At 39.4% G+C, this 17,082-nt stretch overlaps 1 protein-coding gene across 5 annotated transcripts in view; it reads left to right on the forward strand.

The window, feature by feature from the left end:
* Positions 1–437: 437 nt before the first annotated feature.
* NUBPL (NUBP iron-sulfur cluster assembly factor, mitochondrial) overlaps positions 438–17,082 on the forward strand; it is a 77,503-nt gene continuing 60,858 nt past the window's right edge. Inside the window, exons 1-4 of one of the 5 annotated variants that reach the window (XM_059475103.1) lie at positions 438–607; positions 1,392–1,539; positions 3,786–3,820; positions 14,343–14,433. In XM_059475103.1, coding sequence (XP_059331086.1) covers positions 467–607; positions 1,392–1,539; positions 3,786–3,820; positions 14,343–14,433 — 415 coding nt within the window. In that variant the 5' untranslated portion in view covers positions 438–466. Of the gene's footprint in view, positions 608–1,391; positions 1,540–3,785; positions 3,821–14,342; positions 14,434–17,082 lie in introns of those variants that run through there. The other 4 variants (XM_059475106.1, XM_059475105.1, XM_059475108.1 and 1 more) reach the window with 4 other exon arrangements.

Raw genomic sequence — 17,082 nt, forward strand, 5'->3', positions numbered from 1 at the left:
TTATAATAATTGAAGAGGCCACAAACCAAGAGGGGACCGAGCTCTGGCCCAACCATTTTGCGGGCCAAGATGAGAATTCAGAAGGCACCGACGAGCCGAAGGAGCCTCTGCTGGAACAATTGCAGCATAACGAGGACTTAGCCCGAGCAAGTTTGCATTGTGTGCGGTCACTCGCTGCTGATCCCGCGGCCCCGATTTCTTTACAGACAGCGGCAGGGATCTGCTTTCCGTGCTGCTGCTCCCCAGGGCCGCTGCTCGGTGGGAGGGCGCGGATCGCTCCCCTCAGCTCCGGAGCCGCAGCACGTCTCAGCGCCGCACCTTCAGCTCCGCAAGCCTCGCGCGGGCCGAGGGCGGCCGAGCCCACCCAGCTCCAGCCCCGGCAGCGGGCGGGCGGAGGGCGGTGCGGGGGGCGGGCCGAGGCGCGGCCGTTTGGCGCCATCTCAGCGCGCCCGGGGCGGCCGCGGGCATGGGAGGCGCTGCCTGGCTCTGGGCGCTGCGCGCCGCCCGCCTCCTGCTCGGCGCCGGCGGCGGGAGAGCTCTGGCGGGGCGGCGGGGCCGCCCGGGCTGCACGCCCGCCGCTTGCGCCCCTCCGTCCGCCGGCTCCGCGGTGAGTGGGGCGGGCGAGGGCCGGGCTGGGCTGTCTCTGTGCTTGCGGGGCTCTGTCCGTGCTCGGGTGCCCTGCCGGGCCGTGTCCTCCGGCAGCCGGTTCAGCAGCTGAGTCCCTGCGGGAGGGGATGCGGTCGCTGAAGGCGTCGGCGGCGGGGGCCGGGCTGGGAGAGGAAGATGGACGGGCTGTGCCCGCTTTTTACCCGCACTCGCCTGAACTCGGTGGGAGCAGTGCGCGGCGCTAAGTGCCCGTGGCGGTACCGCTGTGCCAGCCCGGAGCAGGTGGGACTCTGCCTGACGGGATGCTCGGCTCGGCTCGGCTGCTCCGGCCGTCCAGCCAGGGGGCCCCGCGTGTGGCTCTCCTGTGGCACGGCTCAGGGCTGGGACGGCCCTCGGCAGCACCTCGGGCTCCTGCTCCTCCGCTGTTACTCTGTTGTGCCTGAAACAGCTGTACCGAAAGGACCGCCAAGTCTAGTCTGTTTCGCAAAGCTTCCGACTTTTAAGTAGCGTTTTGGTTTATTTCAACGCATTTTTTTTCTTTGAGTGTTAAGATCAAGCATATTGAAGTGTTTGTCAGAAAAATATGTGACTGATGTTATTTTAAGTTGGCACAGTCCTTGCCTGCCTGTGAAGCAGGTTCCCTTTAGGAGAGCCCTTGTGCAGAATGTTTTCCCAGACAAGTGGTGAAAATTTCTCAGCGTGCGTGTAGGTTCCCTCCCGTCAGCTTTCTCTGCGAGACCTGCGGGTTGGTGCACATGCATTCACTTGCTTTTTGGTTTTATCAGTCCTCAGGCTCTGGGGATGAGGCTCTGAGGGACAGACGTGCGCGGATCCTGTCGCGAGGGCTGCCAAAGCAGAAGCCCATAGAAGGGGTTAAGCAGGTGGTGGTTGTGGCTTCTGGAAAAGGGGGAGTTGGAAAATCAACAACAGCAGGTAAGGTTTCTTTTGTATGGAATATTTAGGTGCTTGTGTCATTACCTTGTGATTAAATTCCATAACACTTCACCTCTGACAAGTCCTGTTGCAGCCATTGAGAATTTACTTGGATATAGAAATCTTGGCTTTATCTTAGGTATGAATTTAGCTTTGAAATCATATTTTTGTAATAGTGCAGCAGTGTCCTGAGATATCAAGGCACCTTAAGAGGTGATGTAGGCTGAGGTGAAAGGGATCATATGTTAGTGCAGTGACACGGTTCCTCCTTCCCTGGCTGCTTAGGTGTGCCTATACAGTGCCTTTCTCTGTAGAGGATGCTAATATTTAGAAAGTTTCCACATCAGGACTCTGTTCAATTTTCTCAACTACATATGTAGGTGTTTTATAAAGGAAAAACAAAGCAGTACATATAAACCACACAAACTGATCAGAGCTTTGTGAAGTACCTTGAACTGTTCTCTCAACTCCACCATTAGGTTTTAAATTAATTTTTCTCTAATTTTTTCTCTATCACGTGCTCCTAGGTGGTAGAATGAGATAGTATGTGGGTTACCAGTACTGCAGAAATTGACTTGAACTTAAACAGATGACAGAATGGGAAAATATTTGTTGTGCCAACATGTGCAAAACAACATTTGTTATGCCTTACAATGGTTGAGGGAAGAATGACTGGTATCATCAACCTGGACTTCTGCAAAGCATTTGGCATTGTCCTGCACGACATCCTTGTCTCTGAACTGGAGAAACAGGGAGTTGATGGATGGACCACTTGGTGGATTAGGAATTGGCTGGATGGCTGCACAGGTCTGGGTCTCCCAGCATAAGAAGGACCTGTGAGAGTGTGTCCAGCAAGTCCAAGTATGATCAGAGGGTTGGAGCACCTCTGCTGTGAAGAAAGGCTGAGAGAGTTGGGGTTGTTTAGCCTGGAGAAGAGAAGGCCTCAGGGAGACTGTTAGAGAACCTTCCAGTAATTAAAAGGGGCTTACAAAAAGGAAGGATTGTGACTTTTTATGTGGGCAGGTAGGACAAGGGTGAATAGTTCTAAATCAGAAGTGGAGAGATGTAGGTTAGCAGCTAGGAAGAAATTCTGTGCTGTGAGGGTGGTGAGAAGCTGGAACAGGTGCCCAGACAAGGGTGGTTGTCCCATCCCTGGAAGTATTCAAGGCCAGGTTAGATGGATTTTGGACATCCTTGTCCAGTGGAAGGTGTCCCTGTCCATGGCAGGGGTTTGGAGCTGGGTCATCCTTAGGGTCACTTCCAACCCTAACCATCCTATGATACTATCACACTGAAAGTAAAATTCTTGGAAAAGATCTCTGTAAAGTGTTAGAAATGTGTTTAAAGATCTCTTTCCTAGCATCTAGACTGGAGAAGAGTTATTCTTTAGTTGAAGGATGTCTGCTGTTCATCTCCATGTCTTGTGAATAACACATGGATGTAGCTAGTAATGTATAATTTTGGGGTTTGTGGTTCAGCCATGCTTGAAACAGACTAATTGAGTTATAATTTCTAGAACAGACTAATATGATATCTGTACTAAAAGTAACTGTTCTTAAAAAAAAGTGTTTTTTTTTTCTTTTTAGCTATTATCTATCCTATACATAGGATACACCTACCTGTACAAAGACATGCAAAACAGTTAAAACTTGTGTTTCTTAACCATCAAAAGGTATATCATTATAATACATAGACTGGTTGTTGTAGGTTACTAAAAATACCAAATACGTGTTCATCAATTGACAGTTTACAAAATGAAAATAATTTGAAAAACAAATTCAGATTACTCCCCTTGTGTCTGCAAACAAATACCTGAATTTAAATTCTTGTAACTGGTATCTGTGTGTAATTTCTACATAAAATTTAACACATCTATAAATAATACTTAGAACTGTGAGTTCATTCCTGTGCATTTAAAAATAAAAAATCAGGGTTCAACAAGCATTAAATAAGATACTGGAAATGTAAATGAAGCATTTACATGTATCTGTAATGGACAGCTTTTTAAAATTTATATTTATTTAGTAATATTGAGAAGGAAATCTATATTCTTGTTTATTACCATGAGGATAAATTTGATGGTTCAGATGAACAACTGAATTTCAGATAAATTATATAAACAAAAGTATTGCATGGCATCATTACTGAATGTTTTCTCCTGATAGCAGTGATAACATTCTTAATATTTTGGAATTAAGTTTTCCTGCACTTAATCTTTTTGTTTTTCCTCCTCTTCTTCCTTACAGTAAATATAGCCCTCGCCCTAGCAGCAAATGATTCGGTAGGTGAACATTTAATTATCAGCCTTAATGTGAAATGTGTGTTATAAATAAAATGGTTACTGCTGAGGGCAGTCACATACACTTAATGTAATTAACACTTTTATTTAGTTAATTTCTAGTTTGTTTTGGTGGGCTTTTGAGTTTCTGTCAGTTTGTTTATATTTTATCAGTACCATGAATAACCCATCCTGCTTCTGGGTTTGGCTCTGTCCTTTCCCTGGTGTGTCACTGAGTTGAACTGCAATTCTGGAAGGATGTATAGATGTCATAGAGAATGCCTCTGCAGGTTGGAGACAATAAATAATTCTACCACTTCAGAATACTGACTTGAAAAAAATAGGAGTTTGTGCTGAATACTGTCCAAACCATTTTTTTTATAGCTTCACAGATTTGCTGTTTCTGGAGAAATTATGTATCAAAATACTTTATAAACAGCTAAGGTGAAAAACCCCAAAAACTAGGTATCTTCCCTGAAGATTGGAAGTAAAATTTCTTGAGTGATTTCCCAGCTCAGTATTACTAAAACTGTTGCCTGGACTATAAATAGATGGTAGGAGCCATTCAAGAGTAAAAACCACAGGTGTTCTTTATGTCCACCTGCTGCTGTAGACTAGGAGTAGTTCCATTGTGCACATTATTGCCACACAGATAAACTCAGAAGCAAGTCTCCTTTGCAATGGGAGGGGGTATGATGCAGGCTTTGTACTCATAAAACATTAAATACAAAGTATACTCAAGTACTTTAATCAGGCAAATGTAGCATCTTCTTGTAAAAGACAAGTAAAACAAAAAACAACAGGTAGGAGCGAGGGCTACATGCAATCTGCAAACTTCTTGGAGGAATTTTCTAAAAGATTTAATTTTTTTCCATAAACTCAGTCACATTTAATAAAAAGAGTGTTTAAACTGTTATATGAAATATGTACTCTTTGTGATGGCATCTGATCTTGTTATTTCACAGTCTTTAATTCTGTGTTTTAAATAGGCTGTTGGAATAATTGGATCTCAGAGAAAAATCTGTCATGTTGAAAAGCAGAACTGTTGAAATGGTTCCTTCTAATCAAGTTTAAAACATGGCATTTGGTCTAATACTTTTGCAAAAAAGAAAAACCCCAAAAAACCACTCTGCAATGTGATCTGGTTTGTGAGATGGTCATTGAGTAGCTCCATGGAAACAGTGTCAACCAGTTGCACATAACTTTCTGTACCAGCTTATGGGCTTTTAAGATGGCGTCTGATACTTCTTAAACATGCAGTTTTATGCATTTAAAAATATATTTTGATAAACTATCTCTTTGTAATTCTGATGTATGCAAGTTTTGGGATTATGCCCTTTTTTAGGAGTTCTGATGTTACAATTATGTGGTGGTGTGTGAAGTTGGAGGCCAGCATCTGGTGGATGTTAAATAATGAAGAACAGCTGGAATTGATGAAATAGCTGTGAATTGTGTGAACTGGTGCTCACAGGTTAGCAAGCTGTCGCTGTGGTGAAATGGTGTATTGATATAGTTCCAAGTTAGAAAGTATGAAATTAAAGTGGATTAAATAAACAACTGTCTTGTTGGTTCATGCATTAATATATTTTTTCTTCTGTGGCTTATTTTCCTTAAGGTAATTAATGGCATGCATTATGTTTATGTTTAACCTTTGGGCTTGAAGTTGCTGGTTTGTTTATTTGTGTACTCACATTGATTCCAGTTCATTAATTTTGTGAGATAAGGTTTTAAAATTAAAATCTCTGTGACCTTGTTCCAGACTGGAACTGTCCAGTGCTCTGAATTCTATAAATCATTGCAATTTTCAGTTTTGCAATGGTGAATGAAGTAAATAAGGAGGTTGTTTTTCAGAGCCCATTGGTGCCTCCTGCTGTATTTTATAGTGAATTTCTTTGTCCTCAGGTATGCAGCAATGGATGCCTTTATTTTACATCTGGTGACTGTTGATGGTGCCTCGCCTTGTCATGGTTTTTGTTCCTTCATTGCTGTTGTGAGCTTTTCTCTTTCAGAAGAAGCAGTAATGATTGTTAGTAGATCAGAGCTTCAGAAGGCCTCTGCAACTTCATTAATTGCCCTTATGTCTCATAAGCAAAACACAAATTGATAGAAACTGATCTTGAATTTGATGTACTGCTTGAAGGAGGAAAGAAAGGACTTGTAGAGGAAAATAGGTCACCATGACTATAAAGGTCTGTGCTTCCTTCATAGTCTATGTTAAAAGTTCTATGCTTGTCACTGGTGATCTTTTTCTAAGATAAAACAGGCTAAAGACTATTGAAAACATCTGTTTTCTGGTGAGTGAGATCTGTGAAAGATGCTCTCCTTTAAGAGGAGATGGGATTAGATTCTTGCTTCTTTCAGTTATTGCTGTGACATCTTATTGTTTGGTGTATCATAAGTTGGAAGATTACCAGTCAAAGCATAAAGGATTTTTTGTCCTCTGGATAAAAGAAAACATCCTTCCATCTTTTAAAAATCTACTGTTTCTACTGATACATGTATTTTAATTTTTTTTAACATGGCAGCTTTTTCAGTTATTGTAGTGATGGCCTGAAATACTAAGCCATCAGCAGAGCCTTGGACATTGTCATGGTCACACAGTGTTGTTGGCAGAGCCAGGATTACAATTTGAGAGTTCGAAGTCTTGCATGCTGGTGCTCAGTCTGCTTTGCGTATTTTTACCTCATGGTTACAGAGTAAATAATTCAAGACAGAAGTTCATTTAGATGCCTAGATACCATGTCCAAGACAGAGTAGTTTGGTGGATTTTTTTTTTTTTTTTTTTGTTTTGTTTTTCTTTGGTTGGTTGGTTTTGTTTCTTGATTCAGAGCCAGGGAAGACAAGCCGGGCAGTCTCTTATGCCTTCCTAGCAATATTAGTTTTTTTGGTTCCCTGGGTTACCTGTTGTACATGGATTAGTTAAGAAATATATAAGCTCTTGGGTCTGTACCAAGGCCTGTAAATCTATACAGTGTTCTTTTTGTGTTAAGAAATAACTTAAAGTTTTACCCTTGTGTTCTGTGTTAATTGCTTGCTTGGTTTGACAGCTGATTCTTTTCATTCTTTTGATGTACCAGCAGTCAGTTGTGCTCCCCTAGGAGCGCTTGGGAAGAATTTTTGGGTGTTGTGCCAGGACAATTCATATTCAGACTAGAATGACTATTTATGAAAGCTGCCTGGCCAGAGACAATTTATTGTAGTAGAAACAAGTTGAATTAATAGATGGCAGCAATAATAGGGTAGGGATTGCTTGTTTATGAACAGAGTATTTTAGTGAGCAAACACCAGCTGTGCATGACTAAGGATGGCACAAATCCAGTTGGGAGGCTGCATGCTTGTGCTGTCACTATGAGGCAAGCTCCCAGTCAGATTTCCTTTGGCATGCCTTTTCGTTAGGGAAGATTTACATTTTCACTATAGGATGAAATGTTTTTTGTGTTGTGAAGGACAGAGGAGGAAGCAAAACCATATGGACCGAGTTAGCATGTACGCATAAGCGAGTGGCTTCTGCCTGCGGTACTGGGGCACGTGGTGAAAGGCAGCAGTTTTCCGTATTCTGGCGTAGCGCCAGGGGTGCCTGGGTGGTGGTGCAGGCCGGGACCAAGACGGGCAATGCCCGAAGGGTGATTTTTATGCGAGGAGCGGATTTCCCTGTTTTGCCCAGCCCAGGCCGCGCTTGCTGCGCAGCGCGGGGATGGCGGCTGCGGCCGGCAGGGGGCGCGCGGGCCGCGGGCGCGGCGGGGCGGGCGGGGCGCGGGAGCCGCGCGGGGGTCGCGCCCTGTCCTCGCCTTGTCCCCGCCGTGTCCCCGCGGCTGCCGGGGTGTCCTCTCTTCTCTTTAGATACACATCTCACCTGGTTGTCTGACCGGTATCAGCACAGGCGGGGAAGAGGTCTAGTTTTCATGCCGATATGCCGATATAGTCAGTTACAGCTTAGTGATGGTGTAGGCAGGAGCCGACTCTTCGTGTCAACTCACCATGTGGTCATAAAATGAATTTTAATTTCTTCAAACCGAGTATTTAATCTAAACTCACACATTTCAAAACTACTCAAAAACCACCCAGGTTACTTTTTTTACATTCATTCCAGCTTTTTTTTTTTTTTTTTTTTTTCAATATTTGGCTTGTGTAATTAAACCATTTCTCCCCAGGCTAATACCTGACTGCTGCATTCATAGATGACTTTACAATGCATATACATTTCTTGCTGGTAAGGAAGAAATTCCATGTGGGAAAACAAATCTTGAAGAATTTGGGCAGCAATGGGATCCTTCACTGGGTAATCGTAGCATGAAGACAAGTTTTGACTTGTTTTGTCCTCTTCCTATGCAGCTTTTCTGATTGTTTGGGTTTGATTTCTAAGCATCTTTAACTCTGTTGCATAGAGAACTAGAAGAATTTAATCACTGTAGCTAAGGCCTTTGTGCTTGTTTCTTAATGCTGGAGATGCCAGTTAGAATTGATTTATTTGCAATGATAACTTAGCTTTTAGATCAATTTGAAAAAAAAGATAATAAAGCTTTAAACATTTTGCTGTTTTTCAAATAAAAATGAATAAAATTAAAAATATATTTTGAAATAGACCTCCTAAAATATATTACTTAAATCAGATAACTGTATGCTTAATTTGAAGAAAATTTCCTTTTTTTTTAAGTCTGTTTTGAAGTTAAATACCCTTAGTCTTCAAGTAATTGAAAGATACCAGAGATACTGATGTGAAAAGTGGACCCTTTTTTATAATAATTTTACGTGTTGTGAAAGTGGAGAGGCATCTAGTAGAGATGTGGTAATGCTGGGGATTCTGTTTTGGTAATTTTATTTTTCAAATGGTTCTATATTGAGTTCTTTTCCTTCAGCAGGATGGATAATGTGCAGAAAGGCCAAGCAAGGTTGAAGTACTGGTACGCAATTGTTAAGAACATTGAGTAGGAGCTAGTGCAGCCTGTTGTAGAAAAGAAGTGCTGGAGAAGTCCTGTGGCTGGCAGAAAATTGAAAACACTTCATATAAAGGACAAGTGCTTTTAAACCAGTAGCAGACTGAGTGTTTGAAGCAAGTTTGCATTTCTAGGATAGAGTGAAGAAACTGCAGTGGTACGTTTTTGGCTTTAATCCAATTTACAGCTAGGCACTTAAATAGCATGCAGCTGAAAGAGTTAGAGAATTAAGGATTAAAAGATGGCTATTCATTGTGTCAGTATGTCAAATGAGGAATCCATAGCCTATCCTGATTTTAAAGTTCCCGTTTGTCCTATGTGTTGCTGCTTGCACTTTGGGATTAGCTCTAAGTCTATAATGACATTAAAAGGGTAAATTGAGAGTCCTGGTGGTGGATTAAGAGAACCAGCTTTAAAGTAACTGGCACCTACACTTAGCAAAGCTAGAATTTCTGTCTCTGGAATGGACTACAGCACTTCTAGTGTAGGAAATTCTTCACTGTATAGAACAATAACAGCTCATTAACCTGTGCCTTTATCCCTCCCAGGCTAAGCACCAGGGAGCTGTGGTCGTTGGCAGAGTTGACTTCAAAGGAAAATGCTATCTACTAGCATCCAGTGGGGATACATATACCCTACCAAGTATGGTATACTTGGCAAAAGTCTCAGAAAATATGAGCAAAGATTAAATTAGTGCTGTCAAAGAGTCTTTGGATCTTTAGCAGTAACACAGGCTGTGTTGATTAACTGCTATTTATGGAAGCTTTTTGTGAACTGTTCTTTTTATTAGTCTTTAATCAGGTCTGTTCCTCAATAAAGCATTTGCAACTTGGAAAAAAGTGATATCACCAGATTCTCCACTGCACACAGAATTGTGTGGAGGGGTCCTTTGTGATATGTGAATGAAACTGGTTGCATTTGGTTGAGAATTTGTTACTGGAAAATCTAATTGATTTTGTAGTCAATATTCCCTGAAAAACAGAAAGGGAACCTACATAAAGGAAGTGTAGGGAGGGATCCAACAGTTCTTAAGGAACTTAAGGCTCAAAGAGGTAAGAGGAGGAAAGATAGGGATCATTTTGTCATCAGCATTAATTTATGCCACGTGAACAAGGATTATGTACAGTAACATTTGCCTGCCTAAGAGAACAAACATAATAGCAAGTCAATACTTTCTAATCTGCATAAGGAAAATAAAAGGAGGCAAAATTTATTATTTTTTACATCACCTCTGCCTGCCAGGACTTTGGCCTTCAACAAGTTCATTTTAGTTCTTTCCCCCAAAAGAATTACGACTAAGTTCAGAGCTTGAAAATCATTAATTTAGAACACTGCTTTCTTCCAAATCTCTGTTACTCACAGGGCAGTAGCCAGGTTCAAGGACTAAGATGAAATTTAATTAGGTAGAGAATCTTGCCAGAGAAGGTAAAGGAGAAGAACTTTTTACTGAGGTTATCTGTGCCTGTAATTTGTACACTGCACAAAATGAAGCTGTAGAATTCTCATCTCTCAGGGGTATCTGCAAGAATATCTGCTTTGTCTATTGATGTAGAATTTGGTTTTCTTGTAAATATAGAATCTGTACCTGGTGACTGTGAAAACTAGTTTTTGATCCTTCATGTAGGTGAAAGAACTTTCTAAATTAGTGTGAAAACTCACTGTATTTTTAATGGATTAAGAGCTGCAGTGATTATGTAACTTATGGTACCTCATTAAGAATGTTTGTCAGAAATCTTTAGAGAGGTCTAATGGGCAAATTAAAATTTTGCTGAGAAGAATAATGAAGTGAAGTAGAAAGAATTACTTAGTCAATGACGTAAAAGTAGAAGATAAAGAGGAGTTACAGTTCTTTATTCTGTAAAATTTTTTAATGTTCTTGAGGTCACCAGTGATCAGATGAGACCATGATATTACCAGTACTGCAGAAACAGCAAATCCTAGCAGTAGTTAGCCTGTGCTAGAGACTGTTTACCTACAGTGGGAAAACCTTAAAAGCTTTGATAAGAGGGGAAATATTGGTGAGTTTTTAAGTAGAGCTTTTGCTGACATGGGAGTACTTTTGTATTTTCATGTGCTGACAATGTATTTATTTCTGATTTCATGGTCTCTGCCTGCTGGAATTTTGATAAGGATCTTATGCTGCCTGAAGAAACCAATGAGACTGCATGTGTTTGTATATTTTTTCAAAGTAGCTTCCAGTGACCATGATTAAATCATATGGGAATGGTTACATTGTCACCATTTGTATCTTGTATGTTTAGTGCTTAAGCTGCAGAATTTGCAGTAAGGCAACCAAAAATAAGGTCTCTAGAAAATAGTTTCCAAGTGTAGTAAACTTGAAGATTGATTCAAACTTTCTTTCACAGCTGGTCAGGTGAAGGGGAAAGGACAAATGTTAACTTGAGAACAGCTGTTTTGAACTTGGTTATTGCTATGCCATCTGGAGAGATGGAATGCTGTTTGTTTAATAGCACAGGAGAGAAATATGTTTATAAGGAGAAAATACAGCCATGAGGAGGTGATGGAGTTGTGTTTTCTGAGTCCTTTTCCTGCCAGAGTGCCAAGGGAGGCTCTAGCAGTGGTGTGTGCTACGCTGTGGAAAACACTTAGTACCAGGGGGACTTGTACATGCTTGGGTGTGCTTTCAGTATTGCATTTCTGTCTGTGTAATGAGGATTATTTAAGAATAAAAAGATGCACCATTGGTACGAGAGGTATATGTATATCAAAATACGTCAGAGGACCTAAGAGGAATTTTAGAGGCTTTTTTCCCCTCCTCTTTTTTTCCTAAGTTGCCTTTTTGGTTGTGCTTTTGATTCTCCATAATCTATTCCTTCTGCCCAGATGGTTTTCTTTACCTTGTGTGATGTTATGTTGTTTTCTTAGGATTTGTTTTAATACAATACGTTGAAAGATGTGCTGTTTTATATGAGGTTAGGTTGTATTTATTAATTTATTAAAATCTAATTTTTTAATTATCAGAACTCATGTATCTGGATTATATTTCACACAGCATGAGAGGTATCTGGTAATTCTGATTAGCAGTTTCATGTGGTAGCATCCAGGTGTGTGCTTATTATTTCTTCACTTGCGGATTTAAAACATTGTAAATGCTGGAAGAAATGATCTGGACTGTACTGTGCATGTCTTAAAAAATCCCTTGGTAGCTGCCATAATACTTTTCTGAGTTAATTAAACCTTTAGTAAAGGGTTATTGGCATTCTAGGGATGTTTACATACTGCAAAAGTAGGGATATTTGGGAGAAAGAAAAGCATAGCTTATTAGGCCAATGCTTTCTGTGTAAGCTGCTGCTTCTAGGCATAGTGAACTCGACTTACGTGACGTGTTGAATCGCTTAGTAAAGAAATAAACCCTGCCTTAGGCTATCTTAGATGAGGTTTTGTCAATGATTTAAAGATTTCTGAAAGACTTTTTTCCTATAATCCTGTAGAAAGCACCAGGCTTACAGGAACATTTCTGCTTTTGTTAACATGAATCATAGAAACTTGAGAATCTGTTAATTATTCTTCTGTTTGATGACAAGAATTTAATTGAACCCTATCCATGAAAAGCAGTGCATGTCAGAAACAGGCGCTTTTCTTACTTTTGAAGAAGTGTGTAAGTTTTTTAGAGAAATGGTCAGGTTTATTGTATTAGCTTGGTAATTTAAAGTAGTAGCTGAATTTGTAAAGTCCTCTGGGATGTTCTTCTCCCAGATGGATCTATTTATTCTTTAGTTCAGGAAATTTAGTACACTTAGGTTGGATAATATAGATACAGTAGATGCAGTGCTGCTGACTCCTAGGAATGTAGTGGTGAATACCTGATTATGTGTTCAGGAGGTCATGAAGTCATTCTAATTTAGGTCATCTTAAATCTTTATGCCTTTGTTCTGAAAGTGAAACTGGTGAGTTGTGAGATCATTGTAGTCAATCAATAGTCAGAGTCCTTGCATGAGGGGGAAAATCCTCAAGAAATTCAGTGGAAGTATTTCATCAGGTTTAAAACACTTTGTGGGTTTTTAGTAATTACTTGCTTTCATTTGAGAAGGAATTAGGTGGAACAGCCTGTAGATGATGTTTTGATGGGTTTGATTAGCTGCCGACACAGATAAAGGGACTGAGTCATGAATCTTTCTAATCTGTTAAAATCTGCATTTTGTACAAGAACAGAGAAGCTTTAATAGTTTGTTTTCCATATCTTCAGAGTCTAGCTTAAATATGGGTCTTTTAAATGGTTTTGAAATTGCAGCTTTAAGCAAGGCAAGAAGAAGAATTTGTTACAGTAACTCCTGAACTTTTGTCTGATAGTTTTCATGAGATATCATAAAGAAAAAGTGTTAAAAAAAGCTACATTAAATAATCTGTATAATTATATATGCTTTGCTCTGTTTTGTTAATAAAAAGTACATTGAATAACTGAATCCAAATTTGGTTGATTTTTGCACTAAAATCTTATTTTTTAAAGTACATAGTAGGTCAAATATGATAATGCTTTTTTTAAACTTATCTTTCTGTATTTCCCATCAAAATTGTGATAGCAAAATGACTTTATATAAGATACCAAATTAGGAAAGCATCACCCAAAAAATGAAGTGCACACTTTGAAACACTGACAGTGGAAGTCTGATTTGGCTTTGTTGGAAAAGCTTCTCTTGCTGCTTTAACCTTTCAAACAAGCTATTAAACATACTTGTTTGCAATTTTGCAGAATGTTGAATACAGTTAGCTTTCTATATTAGAGAAACTTGACATTCAGCACTTTAAAGGGCGTACTCTTTACTACTTAATTTGTGGAACTTAGTAATTGGTACTATGTCTTGCCATCTGTAGAAAAATAGTTTATTTTCCACAAAATATGTATGTGTATCTATTAAAAAAAGAATAGAGAAAGGAATTTTGTAAGTCTAGACTACATAGCTGAAATAATTTTTATTTAAAGTTTATTGCCTGATGTACCATATGTAGTTGAATAAGCCCATTTTTAGCATACTTTTGTGTAAATGTATTTGATTAAAATGTTATGCCTGCTTAACTAGCTTCAGAGACTTGCATTTCAGTAACTTCAAGATGTCTGCAAAAGTGTACTCTGGCCACTTAAATGGAAGATGAAAATATGTTTTTTATGTTTTTCACATTCTTTCTAATCACTAGTATGATTTAAATTGCTTTCATTTGCATATGCTTACAAACCTCTACTTTTTTGCTTTTATTTTTGTTTGTATGTGTGTTTTTGTTTGTTTTTTGGGGTTCTTAACAATAAGATTTGGTATCTTGTTTAAAATGTTAAGGTGTTAGTTTTGTATAAAAGTACATGGAATAGAGAGAATGTTGTTTATAATGCTTATTAATATAAGGTCTGTGGGCTACAATTTAAGTAAGAAACTGTACAAGTAAGGATTGTCTGTGTGGAGAATCTAGCTCTTATCAAGGCCACTGACCCAACTTGTAGGCATCGTTATATTTCATTCTTTAATTTCTATTTAGAGAGAAAGGAAACAGTGACAACGGATGTCTCAAATCAAGTTAATAATACAGAAAGCAGGACATTTTGACAATTACTTCTTTTCACTTCTTTTTCACTTTCACAGGCAAAAGAAGTTGGTTTGCTTGATGCAGACATATATGGACCTTCAATTCCAAAGATGATGAACTTAAAAGGAAACCCAGAATTAACACCAAGTAAGTGGAAGGGATTTTTCTTGCTGTCTTTTCTGTAGAGGGAGCAGCATGGTCCACTCATGGGTGCCTCCTTGGTGTGGCACAGAAGGTGAAGACTGAGTGTATGTATGTATTTATTTATTTGTTTCTATTATTGAGGTTACTTTCAAAGCTGCTATGTACAACTAGGAGCATATTCAGAGTCCTATTTTTTGTTAATCTTGGTCCATGCAGTCTCATGGATTTTTACTGGAGACTCTAGGGAAGGGAAGGTTATTTATCAGTAGTTTTAAAACTGTTATGTAGTATCCTGCAATAGATAACTTTCAGTTAAAGAACAAAACCCACTAATCTAGGGAAAGAGTCAATAAAAAAAAAAAAACAGCAAGAGAAGGATCATTACAGTAGCTTCTTTGAAATGTCATTAAAGTGATTCTGTTTGATTTCTCTTAAGCCAAATGTGCCATGCCACTTCACTAATTTGTATTTGAAGTTGTGCATTTAGGAACACAGTGGTGGTTACTTCCCTACCAGAAGGTGAAGACAGTAGATAAAACTCCTAATTTTCCTTCTGCTTGGAAGAATTCTGGGGAAACATCAATTCAGGTAGAGCAGTCTTCAGAGAAATAAGGTGACCCAAAGTAGAAAGATCCCATCAAGTCTTTTTCCCTTTCAGAAGTTTAACTTTCACCCAGGCCAACCAAGGATGAAAGTGGAGAATGGCTTTATCTTGATACCCTGTTCAAATGATGTTTGAGTGTAAGGCAGTGTGGTTTTTTAGGGTGGTAGGGACACTGGGGTGGTATGGTTTTTCTAATACCTTGTTTTGATTATCCTGTGAGAGAGGGCATGTAGGTAAAATAATAAAAACATGTAACCACATGCAAAACTAATCACAGACTGTAGCAGCTGGTTGATGCATTAAAATGTACTTGGATCCTTCTGAAGAAAGTACAGACTGGCCATATGTGTTGTCAGGGAGGGATCAAGGACAGGAATCAGTTCAAACAGGACGTAGAAGGGCTTCAGTGAAGTCATCAACTGCAATGTTTGTGGGCAGCAATTGCTAGGTAAAAGGAAAGTTAAATATTCCTTCTGCTTCTTTTCATGCTATGATCTCTCTTTTTTTATCATAGAAAGGTTTGGGTTGAAAGGAGCCTTTGAAGGTCATCTAGTCCAACCCCCTGCAATGAGCAGGGACAGCTTCAACTAGATCAGGTTGCTCAGATGTCCTGATCTTGAGTGTTTCATGTCTACTACCACTCTTGGCAACCTGTTTCAGCATTTCACTAGCTTCATTGTAAAAAATTTCTTCCTTATGTCTAGTCTGAACCTACCCTCTTCTAATTTAAAACTACTACTTCTCGTCCTATTGCAACAGGCCCTGCTAAAGTACTTGTCCCCATCTTTCTTACAGGTCCCCTCTAAGTAGTAAAAGGCTTCAGTGAGGTCTCCCTGGAGTCTTCCTTTGTCTAGGCTGAACAGCCATGATGCTCTCAGTGTTTCATCACAGGAGATGTGTTCCATCCTTCTCTATGTACTCTAGTGTTGTTGTAGAATGTTCATTTGTAACTCATCTTAATTTGTGTGTGTATATGAGTATTATGGTTGTTGATCTATATGTTCTCACATGTTATAAAGCATGCAGAATGAAGCAGTGCCAGTATCTTTAAAGGTTTGTTATTAAGCTTGCAGTATCTGCAGACTTAATGCAGAAGGCTGCAGAGGCTTGCAGCCTCTGAAGACTTAATGTGGCAAACTTAGGATTTCTTATATAATTAAAATTCTATCTCCTTATGATTATGCCATGTACACTGGATAAAGAAAAAGTAATGTATTTCCGTGTACTGATACCACTGCATGTGCTTGTACAGACAGCCATCAAATGGAGTACTTCCTACATTTAAGAACAGGGCTTACAAATGTAGGTTTTATTTAGATAAATTCCTAAGAGAGGAGGAGAGTACTTAGTTTTATTTATTGGATTTTTATTATATCTTTTGAAGTCAAAAGACTGCTAAGTGATAAATAAACAAATAGCTGAGTCTTTTCATGTATCATCAGTAGGATTTGAATTCTTGATACAAATGGAAGTATTCTTGCATTCACTGGTACTTTGAACTCTACTGAGGATGAATGTCATACAGGCTGTGTTTTCCCATAACAGATTTTTTTGCTATGAATTTTGTATTTGAAGTGCATTGTGCAGTATGAACACAAAAGGGACTATGTTGTGGTGTTCAGATCTCTCTTTTCATGATGTGACGTTGACTTTTGTCTCCCCAATTTTTCCTCACTATCTGAAAAATGGATTAGATAATTTAGAATTCCTTGGTCATTTTGCTATGTATTTTATCAGTCCATATCTAATTTAAGTCCTTGTCTTGAGCCACAAATTGCCCAGTCTGTTTCTTATGGTTGTACAAATCAACTTGCTAGGAATGCTAGAACTTAAGACTGCATTCACTCAGATATTGAGCAGCTCAGTTTTGTTTCAGTGACTGGATTTTTCTGGTAAACAGCTGAATAGAATTCACTGTAAGCTTTGTCTTAACATGCTTCACGCATTGTTAGAAGTGCAGAATTCAATGTAACAGAAAAAAATTGGAAGATTTCCCTCAACCAAAACTTCTGCTGTTGTCTTGTAAGCACTAACATTTTGATCACTGA

Source organism: Ammospiza nelsoni, chromosome 6 (genome assembly GCF_027579445.1).
Source record: "Ammospiza nelsoni isolate bAmmNel1 chromosome 6, bAmmNel1.pri, whole genome shotgun sequence".
Lineage (NCBI taxonomy): Eukaryota > Metazoa > Chordata > Aves > Passeriformes > Passerellidae > Ammospiza > Ammospiza nelsoni.